The following is a 24,071-nucleotide window of genomic DNA, read 5'->3' as shown; positions in this document are numbered from 1 at the left end:
CACAGCTCAAGCAGACTGCATTTACATTAGTTTGCCTTCCTTAAGCCAGGCCAACTTGAATATATAGTATTTTCGTACGACAATGAGACACACAGGCTTGATTTGCACTTTATTCATGGCAATAAATGAAATGTCATCATATGTTAATACAAATGGCACTGCATTAAAGATATCAACGATTTGAAATGAGCTGAGGAGCCCTTTCTGTGCTCATGGTGGTGCACTGGCTTCCTTTGTGATTGCGTGTACTAGATGGTGAGAAAGCAGTTGTCGCAGCTCCTTTTCTTCAGTCTTTGTCCAGTTCTGTGAGCAAAAACAGATAACAGAACAAAAGCATTTTAGGAATGTGGAACGCATATACATGCCAAGATGGCTACATGGTTTCAGTTTGAACCGAGCATTCCAAACCAGGGCTGCACAACTCAAAACTGGCAAGGGCCAAACCAACCTCTCTGGGAGCCACATGGGCTGCCCTTAGTAAAAAAAAATGTTGCATGTTTTGCATATTGAAAGGCAGCAAATATCTGGTGTAGTAGCACTGGTTACTGCCTTCAGCAGATGCAATGTTGTGTCAGTCAATGAAGACAGACATGCGCTCCTGTTTAGGAACATCAAACATAATGTCAGCGGACAGACGTAGCCGCTTCCGTATGGGCCAGTTTCAAGGTCCTTCTTTTCTTGCAAAACAAAATGAAGGGTTCTTTCTGGTGCATGCCTTTTAGCTCTGACGCACAGTGCAGGTCAATGTGCTCTAGCTACGCTATGGAGTTGCAATCCTCTGTTGTAGTCGAGAAAGAGTCGCAAAACAGATGATCACTCTGTTTCCCATTTTAGAATGACTCAAGATGTTGTTGGAACTATGCCAAAAGTTATCTACATGTTCTAGAGATATTAAGCTATGCTCCTTTCAGCATATGTATGAATGTATCTCTTAATCTATAAGCATTATCTGATGCAAGAAATTAGTCAAAAATATATGCCCCTTAAGCTGAAGCTTTCCGGTATGGTATAGATAAAAAAAACCTTGGGATTTTCATTGTTAGAATGGATGAAAAGTGGCTGCATCTGCATTTGAATACCAATATTGTGAGTCAGTCTAGCATCATGTCAAAGAATAGCCTTGGTCACTCTATTGCGAGCTCCTCAAAATATGTCTACGAAAAAGCAACATGTTAACTGCACTAGCCTAGAACAAAGCCTTAAATGATGCAGCTTGCACCAATACATTACTAGATCCAAATAACTTTGATCGAAGCCTAATCCTGATGCACTGCCGCACGAGCGTGGTTGTCTGTATCACGCAGTGCTCCAGCAGGGGTCACTTAGATTACTGCATCGGTCCCAGGAGCCAAGCCTCAGGCGGACGATCAGCTCCGTCGCCTGTGTGTCATGTGCTTAAAATGGACACTTGTTCAGTCTCTACTGGGAGCGAGACAGAGTGCCACAAGGAGAAGGCCCAGAGCACGGAGAAAGAACTATTTGAGGAGAGGAATCTGCTAGGCCGCGAGAGTGCACGCAGGCAGCACGATAAAGTCACGGTCGGGCGAGAAGAAAATGCAGATTTCACCACAGCACGACAGACGACGCATCCGGCACGTTGCCATCGTTTACATGTTTTTCCATGGACGTGACGCACAAAAATCACAATATCGTCTCATATATTGTACATTTTCCCAGATTTCATTCTGTAGTGTCAATAAATAGAAGTGGCACACATTTTATCAACAGCCATTAATGAATACTGTCCTTATTACATGCCGTACTGCGCTTCAAACGCGCTACTAGTAGTAATTCCGGAGCAGACGACATCTGCTGATGCCACAGTTCACTCGCTCGCATGTGGTGTGAGCACATGCATAGGTGGCCTTGGGATGAAAAGCTCCCAATTCAGACATGCAAGCTGTCGTGTTTCTTTGCCATCTGTAGGCTTTCCGTCTCTATTAAAGCTCTCACGGGCTTCTGCATTGTGCAGGCAGCGCTGGCTTCTCAGACTTCGTGTGCACTTTCCACGTTGCAACAAAGGCGAGCGCTATCTATTTGTACCTTTCTTTAAGGTTGGGGCAGAAATATGTCGTGCCAAACTGCAGCAGTGGCTACACATCCTGCAGGAAAAAGGTACCTTCAAAGTTCCTAGCGACCCTGTATGAATGAAATGGTGGGGTCATGCAATTCTTACCATGCAACAAGGACTTCCAAATGGAAGCTGTCAAGCAATTACCAAGAGGACCAGCAATAGGTTGGTGCTGGAATATTAGACTTCAACCAGCAGTGTGGTAAATGAGGAATCGGGAAGCTCCAGACGAACTCACTGCCTTCTTGCTGTATATATAATCAGGTAGCAGTAGCAAAGAAATCAAACTGCAATGCTTGAAAACTGACCCACAGGATACAGAGGTAGGCATGGTACATTCTGCGCACTTTGTTTTTTACCAGCATCCTACGGATTGTCAAGACACCCGAAGCAATACTATCGCAGGAGTTTGTGGTTCCCAGCATTGTCACTAACAATGCTTTCAATCATTCAAGGCACGGCAGGGAAGAAGTTAGAAGAACAATCTAAATATGAACTAATGGCATAGAGGGAAAAACATAGATTATAGATTTGGCATTCTAAAAAATAAATCACACAGGTAATTACTCTGTAAGTGACCATTTTTTTTTCGTTAATTTTTCAAGGCATTAGGAGCCGGCGAAGATGCGCAAGAAATACGCCCATTCATGTGTAAAGCGTTAGTGGTGAATCGCCACCAACGGCTTTGAACTGGCAAGCCTCTTCAGAGAGCACGTCAGCGCTGTGCCCTACACCGCGACTTTATTGGGTCGCTCAAGTGAGCGCGGTTTCACCTCCTCAAGAATTCTTGCTCTGTGGTCCAGAGTACAAGGAAGGCACAGTCAAATCTCGATAATTCGAACTCGAAGGGGCCTGAACCGTCGAAGGTAAGGGAGTTACGAGGGCGTTGAGAGGGAGGACGAGGGGAGCGTAGTTGCAAGGAAGGGCGGGAGGGAAGCGGATTTGCTGTTCCGCCAGGTTGTTTGATGGCGCTAATTACCTCTGCCACCGAAGCAGCACAGTTGCTTTGGTGGTCTTATCAAAAGGACGAAGTTGTTGCCAGTTATCACAATCCTGTTGGTGTGATCCCTTCCATTGTGGCATAGCCGCGTTCAAAAGATAAGGAGAATGAGGTACTAGGTGTAGCCTTCGCATCCTTGTACGTATATTCAGGGGCTGCCTTGTCATACAGGATCGGATATGGCGCACTGTCTCCAACAACTTTTCTATCGAGATGTCTCGGTTTAAACTCGTCATTGTAAAAAAACAAGCATAAACAAGACCAAAGCAAGCAAACCAAAACAAGCTCGAGTGAGATCTGACACGAGCAGACGATCGTGCGAAACAAGTGGTCCGGCTGAACCAGACGCGAGTATGAATAAAGCGGTCAGGCGTGTTCACATGACACCTGTTTCCTGTGCGTACATCACTCTAGGGGCCACTTTTATTGGTCTCCTCCACTCGCGGCTCGCTTGCTGCCACGGCAAGTCGCGAAAGGTCAGCCCAGGACTGATCCCTCTTGCAGCACGCGTTTTGCCGCTAGCGTTGCTGCCACTGCGCGACGCAGAAACAGCGACCTTGCCATTTGAGAGAATGAAATTTTCGCCATGGTTTTTTTTTCTCTTCAGCGTTGAGGGGTTTCTCTTAAGCCTTTCCTCTATGGCGGGGTCTGAGCAATGCTGGTCGGGGGCGCCACTGCGTGATTTGTTGTGCTGCTGAGAGCATTGTCGGAGCATGGCATGTTCGAATTAACCGGCGCAAATACTTGTGCATTCGAATTACCGGGCGTTTTCGCTTATTGGAATACACATAACTTTGACAGGACCTGGTCACAGCATCAGTTCGAATAAACCGGAAGTTCAAATTAAGCATGTTCGAATGAGCAAGATTCCACTGTATTTATTATACGACTACCTTGGTGTTGACTAACTGTTACACCCTATCTGTGTGGTGCGCATGAGCTGGAGCTCCTGCAATTCAAGGGTTACACAACACTATTAGAGAACACTGCAATACGACGCTATAAGAGAGGATGGCTCCCAACAACTGTGCTACCAGGGTAATGTTCCTCCAGCTCGATTAGACTCTAAGGAGAACCTGGTGCAATATGCCCACGCACATGAGGTTAGCTGCATCTCTTCCACATAGTCTCTAGAACAGGAGCAGCAAAAAGGTATGTTTCCAATTCGAGTTGAGGACCCTGCCAGCGAGCAAAAAGGGCTGATTGAGGGAATTGTAATTCCGTACGCCCTGTTCATGTCGGTGTGCAAGAGCTTTTCCCCGCGCCCCAGCTCTCACGGTTAGCTTTAGCCATCAGGAGAGCGGGGACACGATTTTCTGCCCAAACAGACCAGTCGGGTGAGCCTCTGGTCCTTTTGGGGGCAGTCAGCAGCAAGTGTTTTAATGTCGCTGCTCAATGCTGCCCTCGGAGGAAAGAGAGGGAAAGCGGTGGCCCACACACCTAGAGTTCAAAAGTAACTTCTCCACAACACTGCCTTAATGCCTAAAATGTGCTGCACTATGGCGAGGCAACACAATGCACAAACACAATCCCCACACTGTCCAGCAAACATACCAAGCATAAGCATCGATCTGCGGTCACTACCACCTGCGATCATTCGATCCGAACATGCAGTCGAACCTCACAATAACGAAATTGGTGGCAACATGAAAAAATTCACTTTCGCGAGAATTTCGTTGTTGTGAAATGAGACAGCACAGATACGTAATGCGTCAAAGAACGAAATTTTGCTGTGAAAATTCCATTAGCCTACTTTGGCAAGCTCTGCTCAAGGTTATGGAACCGCATTGCCGGCAGTACAAAGTGCGCCGCATGCGTAGATCAGCAGTGGCTGCACTGCTGTCAAGCAGTATTCTCGGTCAGTTGCTTTCAGAGATACAATCACTTTTGCCAGATTTTGTGCAACCTGGCACCGGACGCAGAGTAACAGCGCTCCACGCATGCAGCAGCATTTCTCCAGCCCACGCTGTCATAGGCGTCGACGCGTCCTGTGCCGAGTACGAAAGTGATTGTATCTCGTATACCCAAAGACAAGGCAATTGACCGAGATTATTGCCCCTTCACGCAATCTATGTCCGGCACTGAATCCGCACGCAATGCCTATAGGGTGGCGCCAAAAACAGCATTCATGAAGCAAGGGATGCTTAAAGTGGCAATTTGGGCTAGTTGGTGGAGGTTCATCTCATAATACGGTGGTTATTGCGCTACAAACATACGGACGGACAACATAAGTGGAAGTGGACAGGACGCGCACAGTTGGTGGAAGTTCATCTTGTAACATGGGGATTACTGCGCTACAGGCACACGGGCAACATAAGTAGAAGTGGACAGGACTGTGTGCATCCTGTCCACTTCTACTTATGTTGTCCATGTGTTTGTACCCCAGTAACCCCCGTATTACAACAAAAATGGCGGTGCCCGCACAAGTGTAATGTGGTGGTATGTTATACAATTTTAGTGCAAAGCAATCGCATTTGAGCACATCTTGGAGCCTGTTCGCCTTGCGCAAGTAGGCAATATGCGGGGTTATGTTTCAACAAACTTCGTTGATGCAGGATTGTAGCACAGTGACATTTCATTGTCATGAGGCCCGAAACGCATTGAATCCAATGGGCGATTGCCAGGGACAATAAAATATTTCGTTGTCGCGAGATTTCATTATCGTGGGTTTCAAATGTACTGGGAAAGCTCATGTTCGATCGAATTTTGAAACACTGCACCAATGATGCAGTCTTGGCACTGGTAGCTCGAAGACAACATTCGGCAGTTGTGCACTTCTCTTTTCTGTTTCCAAAGAAAGGTTTCACATTCTCAAATATTGTTTTGTTTCAATGTGCTAACATTCCTACTTGTGCCCACTGCCATTTACTTGCATTCATAGTTGCTTTCTTCCATTCACACTAAGTGGCACCCCCTCACCGGTGCTCACTCACATACATACTCATGCCCACCCATACTCGCAGACAATCACTCGCATTCATACTCACGTTTACTCAAGATCACCATCAATGACTTCTGGCCGTACTCATGTTGGCCAGCATTCACTTATGTTTATATTGCGTCCACTCAAACTCAGCTGCACTCACTTCGAATTTGTGTTCACCCACAACCTTAGCCACTCGCTAATGCTTCTATCACTCAGCTGTGAAATGAGTGTGGAGAAAGCATGAGTCAGTATAGTCGTGAGCACGCCAACCCAGGTACAGTGGACATTAATTTGAGCCCGCTTAATTCGAACTTAGTTTATTCGAACTGACGCTGTGGTCCTGTCACAATAATGCGTATTTCAATGTGATAAAACACCCAGTAATACAAATGCATAAGCATTTGTGACTGTTAATTCGAACATAGCGTGCCACCGATCATACTTTTAGCGGCACATCAAACACACACAACAGCATTTATGAATCGACAGTGCTGCTGCGTGCCTGCTACTGCTCCCGTAGTCCCCTATAAGTACCGTATTTGGGCACGTATAAGTCAAAATAAATTTTGTTAAATTTAACAGTAATGTCGTGGTGTGGGTTTATACGGAAATTTTGCCTTGCAGTGCGACTTCACAGCAATAAAAATTTTGCCTACAATAACGGCTTCATAGCAGCACACGCCGCATTGAAGTGAAGCCACACTTGTGGAACTCGTGTCAGCTCAGTGCACATGCGCCGCCTAATGCAGTGCTGCCTACAATTGAGGCTTCTAGCACTACATGCCGTCCCGCAGTGAAGCCACACTTCTGGAACCCGTTACTTGCGCCTTAGCTTAGTAAACATGCGCCGCCTAACGCAGTGCTGCATACAGTACTTCATTCAATGAGCCTCTTTTAATTTTAACTCTGTTTAACTTGAATAAATTTTCGGGCCCTTTCGAGTTCGAATTATCCAGATTCGACAGTATCCCACATTGTGAAGCTACTGGCTAATGTCGCTTTTTTGGCACTTATTCTTGTAAAAAGAAGGAAAGTAGAATTTTCCCACACCTGCTGTGATTCTGGCACATCAACTACATTTCCAGATGCTGTGCTTCCTGCAGAGACTGCCTCCAGGCAACTCAACAACTGCAGCACCTGGTTCATATCCAGCAGAAGCTCCGTTGAGTCTGACAGCGTGTGAATCGCATCCCGGAGAAGACGAGGCCACAAACTGCATACAAGCCATAAACGCAGACAAGTGCACTGTTAGCACAAATCCAGAACAACTGGTTGATCGATTGACTGATTGATTAATTGTGTTTAATGTTCCAAAGCAATATAATAGAGAACTAGGTGAGTTGGCTTGAATGGCTCCCTGTAAATGGAGCAAAATAATAGAAGATAAAGAAAAAGACCAGACCCAGAAATGCAAACAGTGGACTCGCTTGCTTACAATAGGAGATGTCATGTTGCAACACTGAGTACATCAACGTCCCTTTTGTTTCTCTATGAACAAGAGATTAAAAACGTTAAAACTTGGAATGTGGGAATTTCATAACATAGGCATGGGTATCGAGCTTGCTTTGCTGTTTATTTTTGTGCCGGTCATATAGAACTTATTCCGAGTGCTTGCACTGTCTTGCTTGTAAGGAAGCCTCTGTTTCGAACGAAAAACACCTGTTGGAAATCAGCATTGTGTTTGTTTTATCCACATTTTACTTTCGGGTTGCTAGTTTCCAACCAAATAACGTCCAACCAAATAGCCCAAATCGGCACTTTGAGAATGGGTGTGGCAAGAGGCACGCATTGACACTCCCAACCTGTCTTTTCAACACCTACAAGATGGACAGAGTGACAGTGCCTCATACAACTATGCTTTCCTCAGTCATTTACCCTCTGTGAGACCTTAAAGTCAGCTTCCCTGGAGAGTAAAAATTTTCTTCTGTGAAGAAACTGAGACCCAAATTTTGATTGAGCAATGCAAATGACTAATTATAGATTTAAATCTTTGTCACAATTAAAGCACCTGTCGCTAAATGAAACCCTTAGTAAATCAATTGCCTATCTCTACAAACAATGTAATGAATAACAAATGCAGGCACTGCACACCTGGATTGGTGACTGCTTCTGCTTATTCAGAAAAATGCATTCCTGCCATAGAAAAATGTGGGCTGTGCAAGAACATGTGAAAAATGAGTGGTCCACTAATCCTGATACCTGAACTCACCTGGAAAATTGAACTTGCTGCTACAAACAAATCACTAGTTGCAATTAAATAAAATGAAACTGTGATTAATTATGTGGAGCATATTTGTTTCTTCATTTAAATATACCCCAACTATAATATACCCAACTATACCCCAACTATAACCCATTTGGGGATTTATAGGAGAGCTGGAAATACATAATATATAACAGGAGAAGTGGGCATATATATATATATATATATAAATTAATGGCAATGAAAGTGGATGAAAAGTTTTTCATCCCGCAGTAGCTCAAATGGTTAGAGCATCGCACGTGTTTGCAATACACGTGCGATGCTCTAACCATTGCTCTAACATTGCTCTAACCTACCTGCGGCAAGTTGTTTATTCATCCACTTTCATTGCCATTATTTCTTTAGTTCAATTAGTAAGTACAAGTAATTTCCTCTATGTTTTCCTTGGTATCATTGTTTGTTGGCTTCTCATGATATGATTAATAAATATCGGGCCCCTTGGTTAACCCCTTTTTTCTCATTCTTAGATAACGAGGGTCTCGAATCCGGCACCATTAATGCCTTCAGGTAGCATGTGCAGGTTTCTTGACCAGTTGCCTTCACCCAGAAAGATCACGTACTCATGATGCCTGTGGCAGAAAGGATGTTCCACATCCGCCACCAAGGTTTGTGAGTGGTGGCGCTGGCTAACACTCCCAAGGTTAGTTCTAGTAGAACCCAAATACCCAAGAAAGTGGATGGGGAGACCGTGCCACAGTAGCTCAATTGGTTAGAGCATCGCATGTATAATGCGAAGACGTGGGATCGTTCCCCACAAGTTGTTTTTTCATCCACTTTCATTGCCATTAATTTATCATTTCTTTAACTTAATTAGCAAGTACAAGTAATCTCCCCTATGTTTTCCTTGGTGTCCTTGTTTGTTGGCTTCTCATGAAATAATGATTAATAGTTATTTGGGCTAATGTATATTCAGAATTGTTTCAGATTGTTTTGCAGCATACTAGGGAGTGTTGTTGAGTGAAAGGTTCATTTAGCTGTTGCAGCCAAAGTATCAAACGTCTCTTCACTGGCGTTATATTTTTCCCAGGCAGGAGTGGTATTGGAATGTTTGGCTTTGCGAAATAACCTTTCTTCTTATTGTTTAGTCGTTTTAATGTGTAGTTGAATCATGGGGACAGAGATCGCTCGGTTAAGGTGATGTTTGTACGTAATTCTCAGCGAGTTCAATCATTTTATATTTAAAAAGCATTTTATTGGTGTCTACTATGTGCTTTGGGAGATATATAATACAGTTGACTTTCGTTACAATGAACCTTGGTAATCTGATAAAAAACAACTTTCGTCGCGATGTCTAACAACTTTATTGCGAAGAGTGAGTGACAAATGTTCAAAGTAAAAAAAGAAAAAGAAGAAGAAGAAGAAGAAGTCGCAGTTGCGCTTGAGAGGCGAAGCATCAAGCGAATTGACCTTTGTGCTGTCTTTCGCTTCAATGCGAACTAAACATCGAAAGCACAGCGCATACAAGGCTACTGGCACTGGGCGCACTTTGTCCACATCGTAAATCGCTTTGAAGATGCAGCGCCTGTGCGGGCGCGCACTGCGTCCACATTGCAGATCCCTTTCAAGATATGGCGGCCGCGCCACAAGCAGCAGCCACTGGAGTAGAAGGCCCCCCCCATCTCTCCTTTGCCTCCGCCCCATGCCTCGGGCACACAAGAAGACGGCACGCTTCCGCCCTGCCTTCCTTCCTTCCTAGCACATGCAATATTGAGCCGCGATCGTCGGCTGACCCTCGCAAGTCAGTTGCCAACCCCTGCCTACACGACAGAAGTCTATTTTATACGCAGATTTTGACAAAAGTTGCCGCTAATTTCATCCACTGCAGGCAATAGTCTGTCGTAGCAGTCTGTTAAAAGCGAACTTCGTTGCATTAATAAAATAGGTAGAGCAAACTAAGGTTGAAATATGGTCCATTATATCCGAAAGTCTGTTGTACGCAGGTCCGTTGTAATGAGCGTATACTTTATGTACCAGCTGTAAAACTCAATTAGTGCATTGTTAATACTGATGTAATCACCTTTATCGTAAAGTGTTATTTTCTTTTTTTTGCCCCGAGGTAGTCGTCAAGATAATTCTGCATGCAGTACTGAGTGATCACTTAGTTCTGGTAGATGTGTTATAGAAGAAACACCATCGGGATGGAATTTTAGGATAAGGTTGAGTATGTTAGAGCACTGTTTGTTCTTTCACATTGGGGTAGGTATAGACCTTTGCACTGAGGCTTCCACAGGCACCGCCATATTTGGACTACCGGCGCCGCCTAGCGTCAGCTTGGTGGCGATGACATACTGGACTGTCGTTGCTCAGCCTCAGCCGGCTCAGCGCTGCTGTTGCTATCAACAAACAGATTAAAAACGTTGGTTGCTATCTACATCTGTTTTTCTCCATATCTTCGGCCTTCGCAGAGTCGTCTTGCCACTTCCGTGCTATTGCCACTTCCGTGGCAATAGCACGGAAGCAAATATTGCCATCGTCTTGCCACTTCCGGCTCATATTTGTATGTTTATAGCCCATCTAAACATTAGGAGCAGACGATGAAGACACACACAGTGCATCTTACCTTCCTCGCGTATCCGAGCTGAAGCATCGGCTCTGGATTCTCAGATTTCCGCTTCATGTCGATAAAATGAATCGAGCAGACGCACGACGACTCCGTAGGGATGAATCCCTTACGATTTACAGCGCTAATCCAGCGATGCTTCAGTACCGCGTCGGCAGGAAACCGATACAACAGTTACATCTTGCAGCCGCAGTCCTCTTGCAGAACATTGTGCGTGCTGCACTGCACTTTTCTTGCTGCATTGCGCTTCTGGTTTTTAGAACAACCGCACACGGCGCAGTGCTGCCCGGACATTCGTATAGCCTGTGCGGATAAGCTTAAAATCGCGAAAACGTCGTGCAGTCAATGCGGGAACTGCGCGCGTGACAGTCCAGCAAGAGAGGGCAACTTAGACACACTAGCCACTCTCGCTACCGGGGGCGTGATATCCGTTTCCGACTCTCCGGTTCGAGGCTTCTGGTGCAAAGGTCTATACCAGCTACGTCAAACCAAAGGTGAGGCATGTGTTAAGAAAATTACTTTCGAGGTTATTAGACAGCGTTATGGCTGGTTCGGAGCATGTTATACCAGGAAGATTAAAGTCACCTAAGAGGAGTAGTTGCGCATGACTGAATGGTGTCGTAACAGAATGCAGTGCCTCGTGGAAGTGAATAGTGAAGAAGTATCTGCATAGGAAAGTCGATAGCATACACCGATAAGAATTTATAGGTATGAGGAACTGCACAACACGAATGAAATTTCTATAGGTGAAGTGATATCGAGAATCAAACAACAAAGGCTATGATGGGCAGCTATCAGGACACCTCCTCATTGCTTGCCTACACGATCCCTGAAGCAGCAGAAGCTTGGTGTGGGCGAGTTGGTTTTTCATACTGTTGTTCTTTAGTTTTGCATACTGTAATGTTGTTCTTTTAGTCCGCGTCTTCAAGCGCTCTTTTCATCAAGTACACAATCCCATCTAAAAATGTCAAAATCATGGAATGGAATCATGGAATGGAATCATGAAATGAGCAGGAATTAATTAAGTACTGCGTCATCGACGGTTGAATTCAGCCATGCTTCTATTAGTATGAAAAGCTGAAAATCAGAAGAATCAATGAGGCTACAAAGTGCTTTGTGTTTGGGCAGCAAGCTTCTTATGATAATATTGTTAGGATTGGGGGCTCAATCCCATCGCTCGTGATCCGCTGTCAAGATTGGAGCCGGGCATGAATTAGAAGGTACCTGGCCCATGCCATTGTCCAACTTATCCACGCTGAGGACGTTGATGAAGGGAAGTACTGCTTCTCATTGAGAACGAGGAATAAGGGTTTATTTACAGTATTTACATGCAGTTCATCAGTCTAGCATGACTGCGACAGAAAGTACGTCAGTCTAACATGACTGCTTAAAGGGAAGCCGAAAGGTTTTCCAGAAAAAATGAGTGAACATGTGTACATAATGGTTTTCAACCCTCCGAATTCGAATATCGTTTCGAAATTGAGCGAAAGAAAGCGCAAATATATATAATTTCGACGAAAAGTGCAGCAGCGGACCCGCCCAGATTGCGCGTCTCGTTTCCGCCTGTGATTGGTCGGGCGCCTCGTGACGTCAACTCTAGTGACCGACCGCTGCCGCTACACATGAAGCTCGGTGCCAGGTAGTTTGGTGCTGTAATGGAAAATTAAGAGGTAATGGAAAATTTAGAGAGACTGCGTTTTTCTGAGGAGTTCGGCGTTACTCCCTACATGTACGAGCCGATTGCGAAGAGCCGGCCTCTCGAAGAAGCAAACGATGCTGGTGCGAGCAGTGCTTTCGACGCGAACGAAAGCGAAGTCTTGGGATCTCCTCGTGTTGGAAATGCTCTTTGGTGAGTATGTTTTTTGCAAAGCGATCTAGTGATCTCGCCGATCTTTCGCCGATCTAGTGAGCTCGTTTCCGGTCAAACAACTGTAGTGTTGTTTTCCTGCATGCCTCCTCATGGAACGTAAGCGGGGATGCGATTGTCAGCATTTGTGCGCTGTCCAAAGCTGTCGGCAATCTACAAAGACGGTTTAAACGCTTGAAAAGCTTCCCGGTTCATGCAGTACGTGTAGTGACCTTCATCTGTGCGCCATCTGCACACTACTCGTAACCGAAGTCGTAAAGGTGGCGAATTCCGTCGGCTACGTGAGACGGTCGGTTTCTCGCTGTGCGCGAGAGAAGGGGGAGCGTAGCGTCCTGGCGTGCGCCGGCTTTCCAGCACATGCAAACTGGCCTTGACAAAAGCTGAAAGCTGGCTTTGACAGCGGTGACGAGCTCCTTGTGTACGCGAACACTGACGGCACTGCGCCGGGCTTTAGACGAGCCGACTTGACTGGCAAACCCAATGCACGTTTTAATGATAAATTCCTGTGATAATCGTCGTCACAGAAGTGGTTGGAGCACAGCGCTGTTGTTCTTGAGGCCTTGAAATTCTTTCGCTTCACAGCAGCCTCCCACTTCTTTAAAAGCTTCTTGTCTTGTGGGAAGCAATGGAAGACAACATCGTCGGAGCCGCTGGTGCTCGTGCAACCGTAGGCTGCACAGAAAGCCGGCATGATCGGCCCACTACTTCAGTTGATGCTGTGCACGTTGACTACCACTCTACATACACGCAGACGCACCAACAAAGGAATGCAGGGTCGATCGAAGCAGATTACGATGGCACGCACGCAGAAACAAGCACGGTCAGGCACGGTCGCGCAGGCTGCGAAGGAACAAAACACTAGAGTTGACGTCACAACACCGCGGTTTCCGGACTCCGCTCGCATCGTCAGCGTCAGCAGCAGCGCGCGCCATTCGACGGGGGGCGGAGCTACAGCGCAATTTTAACCGACGATTACGTCGCTCCTAATTGAAAAAAAAAAAAACCAAATTCTACCTACATGGTTTATAAGGTTCCCGCATCCGTATATGAGTGTCTTATTGAATTCGACAGACTCTTCAGCTTCCCTTTAAGAGAGTGTCTCATTCTAACATGACTGCTTAAGAAAGTGTATCGAGCATCCGCACAACAGCCGTTTATAAACACTCGGTCCTCCCCCGATTCCAAGGTGGCGGAAACATTCGTCCAGTCATCATAAACACGCCGCCTCTCCACGCGACGGTTTACACACACACACACACGCGCACACACACACAGGTTCTCGGTCCGAAACTGACATCACACGAATTTCGTAGAACTCGGAGCGGACCCTTGCAGTGCGCCCGGGTAGCCATTGTCTTGCGTCTTGGTCGGCGCGTGGGAAGAGGTCTCCGATGACGTTCCCGCGGCAACTCCCCCACTCATGGCGCGTTGGTGGGTTCGGTAACAATAGTTGGCCCGCCGAACTCATTCAGTCACAACGGCGACGAGGCTAGAGCATAACAGTGGCGGTTTCAGCACAAAGCCTGCTTCATCAAACGCATCCTAGCTGAAGCGACGGAGAGTGGAGGACGCGCGTATTGTTCCCGAAACAAAGTCGACTTAGTCACGCCTTGGCTAGAGGTTGGCGGCAGCGCTCCAGGAAAAGATGACGCTCGCGGTCGCAACTGGTTGGCAAAACTTCCACTGCAGCTGGCCGTTCTTAACAATATAAACAAGTGATTCAGGGATGCTATTTGGTTTTACAGTAGTGCGTGATGGTAGCTATGAAATTGATATGACTCTATTTGTAGCGTTATCATACTTGTAAGTTATGTTCTCCATGATTAGTTCATCATACCAATGTTTAAAAGGTTTCCGTTGGGACTTGCCAAACTCGATTAGTTGTTTACATGCATGCTGAATGTTAGATGAGTAGCCTTCTGATATGCCATGGTTGGACACTCTTAGTTGTTTAGCATTTGAAAGAATATGTTGTTTCACTTTGAAGTGTGCTAACTTGACAATTATAGGTCTCTTTCTATTAGTGCTGTATTTGGCAATTCAATGGGTGTGCTTGATATCTACGGGGTCTAACTTTATGTAAAGCTTAGAATTACAAAGTTCTGCTATCTTGTTTTCCAATTCTTGCCACGTTTTTGGCTCAATGTCAGCTACGCCAAAAAACACATGGTTAGAACAACAAGCCCTATCTTCTTAATCGTTCAGTCATGATTACATGCCGGAAATGGATTTTGTGCTTTTATCAACAACTGGCTTGACGCAACTAACTTCAGTCTTCAGTGCAGTTGACCTTTAGATCAAGATTACTGGTTGAGTAGTTTCTGCCCACTGATGTCACTGATGAGAAAATATAAATACTTAGTGACATTTCACATCATCAACACGGATTCTGCGCAAGCATATGGATGGCATGAACATGCACGGTGAGCACCGCGGCATCGAAGCACAAATGCTAAGGGCGACAAAGGCGGTCACGGACATTACACCTATTTCCACGGTGCAACACCTGGTATGCCACAGAAAAAGCGCATATTGCTACACATGCAAAGAACAGACGCCACGAACATGTACAGCGAGCACCGCAGCATCGAAGCACAAACGGAAGCGGACGCAATGATTCTTTTCTCTACCTCCAAGCGCTTTCCTCCTCCGGCGCTCCCTTCTAACATAATTTCACCAATTTCACAGACTGGGCATCTATGCTTGCTCGTAATAAACAAATGCACTACAGAGCTTGTTTCTCATACCCTAATGTGACGTCTTGTCAAGCTAGTTGTAGCATTGGCTGAAAGAGTGCATTCTCTCAAATCCACTGCTGTGGATCAACAGCTATGGCAATCTGCTGGTGGGCATGAGGCTGCAGATTTGATTAAAAGCCACAGCATTCTCATTTCGGTGGGGGCAGAATGCAAGAAATACTTCTGTGCATATATTTAGATTTCGGTGCAAGTTAAAGAACTATGGGTGGCAAAAATTGAACATATGGCTCTCTTCTAATACGGCATCTGTTGTAACCCACAGTGTTATTTAAGGACATCAAACTATAACTATTAAAGACATACTGATTACAGTTCAATCTCAACAAAAAATAAAAGCAGGGATAACAAGTTGCTTGATATATAACGAAATAAACGTAAAATTTTGTTGCCGATGCTTCATTTCTGCAAGTACATATTCTACTCCTTTTATGAAACCGAAAATGCAAGGTCTAAGATATAAGTTACAGTGAAGCTAATATTTGTTTACTTTCAGTACAAAACGTATTCTGGTGGCAAGAATGTCGAATATTGTACTTGGCAAGACCAACTTGAATGGCACATTCTGGATGTGCGTGTCTTGGCCAGCGGCTTGACTCGGCTGGGCCACAGTCGACAAGCCAACGTTCCAGCTCATGTGATCACACCAATCGCGGACTTGCACATTAAGGGCCACGCAAAGGCTTAGCATTGTTCATGGGCCATGTATCGGCATAGTAAGCCACTGATAGGCCATCAAAATTTTCCCATTGGGCGCATCATGCTAGTGTTCTTTTTTTGCATAGAACTGATTGTGAAATTTTTATCTGACATCGCCATGTACGCTTATCTTATACATCGGCTATAACAAAGGCATTTCGGTAGGCTTGTGCGAATATCAGGTCTTCGGCTTGAAGCAAATAATAATTAGTGAAGAATAATTTTGAACGAAGCAGTTCAAATTGCAGGATTTGCATAAAACCAAGACATAAGTGCCGGATGTTGACAAATGTAAAAATAAAAAAAAAGATTGCTTTACTTGCCAAAAAGGAAACAGGTTCATTTCAGAATACAGTTTATTTTCAAAGTGCCGTCATGCAGAAACTTTTATGCAAAAATGCAAGTTCAACATTTTTTACAACTCCAGTAGCACAGAAGATTTGTTATGCCATGGGAACATTTTGTGTTTGCCAGTTGTGCATCGTCGTGATGCTGTGAAGTGCAGGCTTGACTGCACGATGTTGGCTGTTTAAGCAGTGTTGCACAAATTCAGCTTGAGGCTTTCCACTGACACACGAGCTTAACCCATTCCATTCAATAAGCGCACGTACGAACTTGGTAGGCACGCTCGCTGCTTTTGCGGTCCTCAATCTTGTCTGCATGCAAGACCTCGGGCCCAATCACCAATAGGCAGCATACTTTCTGCAACAGTTTACAGTCACCCACCAAGCCTGCCCTGGCTGTTGGGACTAATCGGCGCTGTTTCGCCAAGTGTAAGATACGAGAGTTACTGTTTAGTGCCGCATCAAAAATGAAAAAATCTTTAAAAGTTAATAGCAAAATTGGGATGCAGTTAATATGCAAATTTTGACTCAAGGTGTTGGCTTCGCAACAGTCAGAATTTCGCCTTGAGGTGTGGTTACGTGGCAGCGCTACCGCAATACCATGTTTAAGGCAAAGTTCTCCGTGATCAGCAATGCTGAAGAGATTGGGAACAGAGAAATGAACAAATATGTATATTCGTTCATTTCGAAAAATTACAACACTGAAATTCAAACCGAAGCGAATAGTACTGAATATTTGCACGAGCCTATATTTCAGCCTTCGATGCAACTTTGTCGGAATGAGGTTTAGCTTCAATGGACACAAAGTAAAAAAATTATTTGAGCTGTATAATTAAGCTACCCTCCTATAATGCAAACAATGCCACACTTGCCACGAGAGGAGACTTGGTGGGCTAGAGAAGATGCAATGACAAAAGATAGGTGGCAGTGCCACCTTTCTTTTTTTTTTATTGGCAAAGATGGACTACACTGTATTCTAAAGAAGCCAAAGACTTAACTTGTTTCAAGAAGTTTTACTGAACCACAGTGGACACAAGTATGAGAAAATACTTATAAGACCATGATGACACACTGATATATTGAAGCTGGGGTTCTGGCACAAAATTTCAAAGATAGAACTTCGACCTTCATTTGGCAGACCAACTGTATTGGCAAAAACATACGTGGAGTATTGCGCAAACTGTTGCAGCACAAGACACTGACCCGCATCGAGCTGGCGAGACCCTAATGGCTTGAGCCACTCCTTGCTGTTTTACTATTGCCTAGTGTTTTAAGACGCCAAGGGGAAATTGAAACCACTAAACAAACACGATGCTCACGGCCTCCAACCAACGCCTCAGCTAGCACTGCTCATTAGCGTCACTTGCTCCAGGTAATATGACGCCAACCAAAAGGGCACGTTGAAAGAGGAGACACTCGCGGAACATGTCGCAGATGCACGATGAACTCTCACTCAACGTGCTTGGCTGGTTCTCGCCTGTTGTTTCTGTTGCTACAGGCCTCAGCTACTTATCCTTGGCCACAGATGGCAGTACATGTTTGCCAGTTCACTGACCCACGAAAACAGCAAAATACCGAGGTACCACAAAAACTGGCATGACTTGAAGGAAGAATGCTTTTCGTTAAAGTCTACCTACTTCTGTGAAATGAATGAAAACAGTTTGACAGAGTTCTCTATTAGTTCCAAGTGATTTAGCATTTCTCCTTTAGCGCCCCTTACATATGATTACTTACTCTGAAGGAGGCCCGGAAGAATGACAACTTACAAGTGAGGTGCAAGCTGCGAGTCGATGAGGTCAGTTAGAAGACGTGCAGCTGCCTGGCCAGGGGGCTTGCGCTGGAACTCCCGGTAGTTGGCAAGGAATGTCAGGCGGTCACTGAACAACATGCTCTCGCCCATGTTCTCAAGCAAGTCCAGGCAGGGCAGCTCCCGCCGTTCACTGTACTCGGCCAAGAACCTGTGGCGTAGAGGGAAAATGGAAGGAAGGATTGCAAAAAAAAAAAAAAAGCCAAGTAAATTATTATTATTATTTTGCATGGAAACCAATCACAAAATTACAAAAAATCAAGTGCAATTGGCAACTCATATTCTAATGCTTAGTTTGCTTCACATGCAGTACTCTATACTTTTTTTTCTCGGCTAATAACAGCAACGCCATTGCCACATTTCGAGTGAAGACGAAGTGCCAAACACACATACTAGTGCTTGACAGCTGAGATTGAGTTGGGTGGTGTGTTGTGGGGTTCTCACACCCGTGCTCTTGGGACAAAGGAACAACAACACAGTAGTGCAAACAATCACAAGGGCATTTATTGCACCTTTCATAGATCAATGCCTCCTTGCCGAGTTGCTATCCACAAAACATGCCGATGGGCGCGCGATAAATCTAGAAGTCCGATGTTCGCCCCATGCTGGATCCCAATGCCTGGTCGTTCGCGCGTACGGCCATGCGAACGGTGGTGCGTTCGAAGGAGGCCACGCAAGATGGTCTCGCAGAAGCATGGATCGGTGCAAGCGCGGGACGTCCGTGGCGTTCGCCGACCTACAGCCAAAGAGGAAGCGCCTTCTCCATTTCATGCCCAAGTAACTCCGCCGTGAGGCAGCGTTAGCAGCGCAACACTCGCGCCACCTCTCGTACTGTGCTTCAACCACACCGACCGCCGCGGGCCCCAGGCCACGCGGCGAAGCCGCATTGCAGGAGACGGGAGCGATGTGGAAAAAACAACATATCAGGGGACGCGTGAGTCGCGCATCCCCACAGTGTTGACAGTGCTCAATGTCTTGCAGAAAACACTGACTCAGCTGTTTGAAAGTCTATATTAAAAAATGCAACTAATAAATAATGTTACTGAAATCAAATTTTCCTTAACAAGGAGCCAATTATTCTTCTCTGCAGCGGAAAAAGTGTATAGCCAGGTTCTCCTGATCTGTAAGCAGTCATGTACAGAACGTTGAGTAAATGAGAGAGCTCAAACGAAGGTCTTGTAAATAAGTGGCAATCCTTGTTAAACTGCAGGCTCGCTGATGCTCTAATGTGTTTGACGTAGTAGTTCTGCGAAAACCCGCAAGGTGGAGAGAAGTAATGAGCAAAGGAAAATCAGACATCCCCCTGTTCGTAGCAATTGCTACAAAGAAAACCCATACAGGTTCCTCTAAAGAAAAGCCTCAGAGTTGAAGAAAAATTCGTCCTGGTCCGGACGTTGGAAAAATTCGTGCCGGACCAGGACGAATTTTTCTTCAACTCTGAGGCTTTTCTTTAGAGGAACCTGTATGGGTTTCCTTTGTAGAAATTGCTACGAACAGGTGGATGTCTGATTTTCCTTTGCTCTAATGTGTGATGCAAAAGTGGCATTTCATGGTTTATTTTGTTTGACACCATGTTTAAAAGCAGGAGCTGTTTGATCTGAATACCGTATTTGCACGATTTCACCGTGCCACTGATTGTAATCTGCAGTTACATTACTGTCCAAATATTCAGAAAAATAACTTAGTGCAAATCTTACTGCACACATCAAGTAACAAAATCTGACTTGATGCGTACCGTGTTGAAACAATTTCATGGAATGTACAAAGGCACACAATGCGTACAGCTGAATCTTGGTGGCTAGTCGCTATCAGAGACCAACGACGCCTCCTTTTCGCTGTCTACTGACCACAGAAAGTCATCTTTAGTTCCGTTCAATGCATTAGAAATGCCACACTTCTGGAGGTACGCAACAATCATCGCCTGCGGGAGAGCACTCTATGCACCATGGGCCCACCTTACGATGTCTCCAAGCGCCGCTTTCTTCATACGACCCATGCAATGGCAGCGTGGGCTAGCTACCTTGCATTGAGCTTTCTTTAGAGTGACAACCTGTTTCGTTTTTGATACTGAATTAGTTACAATTGTAATGCACATGCAAATTTTAATACACCTTTTATTCAGAAAAGGGGCACGTTAGAATCGCGCAAACACAGTAAATCAGAAGTGTGTGCTATGGGTGACGATGGCAGGCAAGAAGTGCCGATTTTCTCAGTGAAAGGAGCAAAGGCACTATCTGTCGGTGCCATGGCAAAGCACAATGCATGCTATGTTCCATCACACCACTAACAGACTGCACCACTGTGCTCCTCTTGTTACACTATGAGAGCAAATTTTTCAGTCTCTCATTTCCCCAGACCACATGTAGCAGTTTGTAATGGACAAAACGCACAAATTATGATGCCCAAACATGGCATTAAATGCTATTTCTCTGAAAGATCTGAGTGCAAACCTGTCAGCAGTTCAGCTGTAAGAGCCATCCATTACGAATCTCTTATCCGCACAGCATTCAGTGCATATTAGGTCCACTATGAAAGAAGAATATAAATTATTCCCCCAGTAACCATACACGTAAGTAAGCATTCTCCAGGCCCAATAATACATTACTTAACAGTGCCCATTAGATACTATCAGCATGTGAACTGCACAGCAGAAGTACTGCAAGTAGACTTACTGGTCTGCCAGTCTTGATGTTAGTACTGGATTCTGTAAGGAAAAGGAAAGGAAACATAAGTTCTAGTTCAAATAAAAATTATCAAACATTGCTATGCAAACATTCTTCCAGGTAAATGAAGTGTGAAGCACAGACAACTACAGCTGTACAGAGTCCATTATGAAAGTAATGCGCATTTGCTGCGAAAAATAGATTTATTGAATGGACCTGTACAAATGGTAAAAATTCTTCAAACTACTCTCTTCCTGCATCAACACACTTGCGGAGACGTGTCTACAATGCCTGGAAGGCACCCTGAAAGTCCTCGACAGGAATGTCTCTCAGGAACGCTGTAGCATGCTTTTGGATGTTTTCCACGGTCTCCCAGTGCTTTCCTTTCAGCGCTCTCTTCAGCCGGGGAAATAAAAAAAAGTCGCACGGAGCCAGTCGGGACTGTAAGGGCGATGGGGGACCACCGGGGTATTGTTCCGGGCCAGGAAGTTGGTAACGATGAAGGACGTGTGGCTAGGGGCAGTGTCATGGTGGAGCTTGACCGTGTCTGTCAGCATGTCAGCCCTCACGCAAGCAACCCGGCATTTGAATCTCTTGAGCACCTCCAGGTAAACGGCTGAGTTGACGATTTCTCCCTGCGGTACAAACTCAAAATGGACGATTCCTCAGGCGTTAAAGAAGACGATAAGCATTGTTTTGGTGTGAGACTTGTTCATTCGCGCTTTCTTGAGGCGGGGGGATGATTTTGTGTGCCACTCACTGCTCTGCCTTTTCGATTCTGGGTCGTACTCGAATATCCAGGATTCGTCTCCAGTTATGACAGAGTTAAGAAAGACTGGCTCATTTTGAATCAAATCCGACAATTCTTGACAGCACAAAATTTGAAGTTCTTTCTGATCTTCCGTCAACACTTTCGGCACAAGCTTTGTGCAGGCCTTGCGCATTTGCAGATCCTTGGTCACTATCCCATGAACCGCAAATGTGGACATGTGTAGGGCAGAACCCTCGCCACATTTCCTGACTGGTTTTACTGCGCTGCCATGAATAGTCGCGCCATAATAAAATCATGCGCATTACTTTCATAATGGACCCTGTATGTTTTGCTAACAAAATACAATCACACACAAAAAAGTAAGCATGAAATCTGCTGATCATGATTAATCTCGCTGCAGTGCCTATAGTACTGAAATTTAATGTGTTCCTCAGCACACAACACTCTATTTTTGTTGCATAGTGGCAAGTGCTGTATGTCGTTACTAATTGCAATAAACTGAGCTGCGGTACTATTCCACCCACAATTGGATGCCCGCATAGGAAATTCAGTCATTCAGGGACCACTCTAACATTGTATGAAGCACCTTCTTAAATACAGGGTGTTTCAGCGAACACTTTAAAATTTTTTAGAGGTTGCCTGTGGGAGAGAGCTCAATTCCAGATCACAAGGTAGTGGTTTACTCAAAGCAGCGGATGCTACTTAAAAAAAATTGAAATGCAAAATTGACTAATTAACAAAAATACTAATTACATTTTAAACTAATTACCGTATGACCCTTGTTGCAATTTACAATTTCTAGCCGTGTAGTTCACAAGGCGGATCCACTTGGAATGAATTCTCAGAACGACACCAGTTTCGAGATATTAATTCTCAAACTTTGAGGATAAATGCATTGGCGTTCCAGTTACTTGTGTGCTTCAATGCATAATATGACGTTTTGTTAACAGATTAACTGGAACACCAATGCGTTTGGCTGCAAAGTTCAGGAATTAATGTGTCGAAACTGGTGTCATCTTGAGAATTCATTCCAAGTGGATCCACCTTGCCAACTCCACGGCTAGAATTTTTTTTTTCCTGCATGTGCTGCTACTATGTGGGAATACAGGGAATTTTTTCCTCGTGCCTCTCTCTCTCGGTTTTCGTTGCATGGTTTGTTTTAGAGCTACTTTACTCCGGCACGTCTATATACTACTGCTCGCGCATTGGTGTGCGCGGGGGCGGTTTTGGCTTCTTGCGCTCACAAAGCTGATGGCTATCTCATTACTAATCGCTCAAAAGGTGACCGCCTGTTTCTTGCTTGTTTAGTTCTCACAGGGGTGCGCATAGGAAGGTTGGCACCGTGTTTGCGTTTCCTTTTCTTTTCTTTTTTCGGAGACTCGTGATTTCCTTTTTTTATTTATTTTTATTTTTATTTTTTTTAGATGAATTACGGTAAATTTTTTTTGAAATAGGTCCCTCAGAAGAGTTAGAATCTGCAATAAAAAAAAAAAAAAAAAACTCGACCCTGGGCGGTCGCATACGTAAAAAAAATCTACCCTGTAAGGGTTAAGAAATGTCCCTTCTAATGTTCGCAAGCTAGCTTATCTAACTCTCGTTCGCCCGAAGCTTGAGTACGCATCTCCCATTTCGTCCCCTCACCAGAAATACCTAATTGAAATGCTACAACGGGTCCAGAACAGAGCAAGCTGCTTCATCATAAACGATTACAGCTACCAGTCCAGTGTAACACAAATAAAACTTAATCTTTCATAACAATCCTTGAACACTTGTCGAGACGTTTCCCTTTTATCACTGTTCCACAAATTCATTCACTCCACATGCTTGAAGCGACCGTACTCCATGTCACATAGGCTTCATGATAATTTACTCTGCTCTTCCTTGTGCTATCAGATTATGGAATTCGATTCCATATAGCACTGTATGCTGGTCCAACTACGATTCATTCCATGACGCCTTGGCTGACTACATGACTAAAGAAATGTCAAGTTTTACATTTGTCGCACCATGTTTTCTTGTACTTGCACTATGTTTTACACATTATTGTCGCGTTAGTACTGTTATGTCACTATGTTTACCATTCGATAGGAATGTCGTGTTAATTACTGTTCTGTCATTTTTTAAAATATTTAATTACAATTTAATTAATTTTAAATTTTGATTAAATTAATTGTCAATTACATGACTTCGTTGAACATACTCTGTGTGATTCATTCCTTGTTATTATAGTATGTTTTTTTTTACTAGTGAATCGTGAACTAAGTAATTCTTTTTCACCTCGGTTGCACTTACGGTTGTAGTATGTAAACTGCTACGGTTTTATAGATGTGATATATTCTATGT

General features: G+C 44.6%; 1 protein-coding gene across 1 annotated transcript in view; it reads right to left on the bottom strand.

The window, feature by feature from the left end:
* Positions 1-96: 96 nt before the first annotated feature.
* Nup75 (nuclear pore complex protein Nup75) overlaps positions 97-24,071 on the bottom strand; it is a 77,988-nt gene continuing 54,013 nt past the window's right edge. Inside the window, exons 19-22 of the mRNA XM_075685649.1 lie at positions 20,966-20,997; positions 18,253-18,444; positions 7,048-7,210; positions 97-303 (exon numbers count right to left, since the gene is read on the bottom strand). Coding sequence (XP_075541764.1) covers positions 211-303; positions 7,048-7,210; positions 18,253-18,444; positions 20,966-20,997 — 480 coding nt within the window. The 3' untranslated portion in view covers positions 97-210. The remainder of the gene's footprint in view (positions 304-7,047; positions 7,211-18,252; positions 18,445-20,965; positions 20,998-24,071) is intronic.

This window comes from Dermacentor variabilis, chromosome 3, assembly GCF_050947875.1.
Source record: "Dermacentor variabilis isolate Ectoservices chromosome 3, ASM5094787v1, whole genome shotgun sequence".
NCBI classification, from domain to species: domain Eukaryota; kingdom Metazoa; phylum Arthropoda; class Arachnida; order Ixodida; family Ixodidae; genus Dermacentor; species Dermacentor variabilis.
The sequence above is the reverse complement of the archived record's forward strand: the minus strand, read 5'-3'. Positions and strand labels throughout refer to the sequence as shown.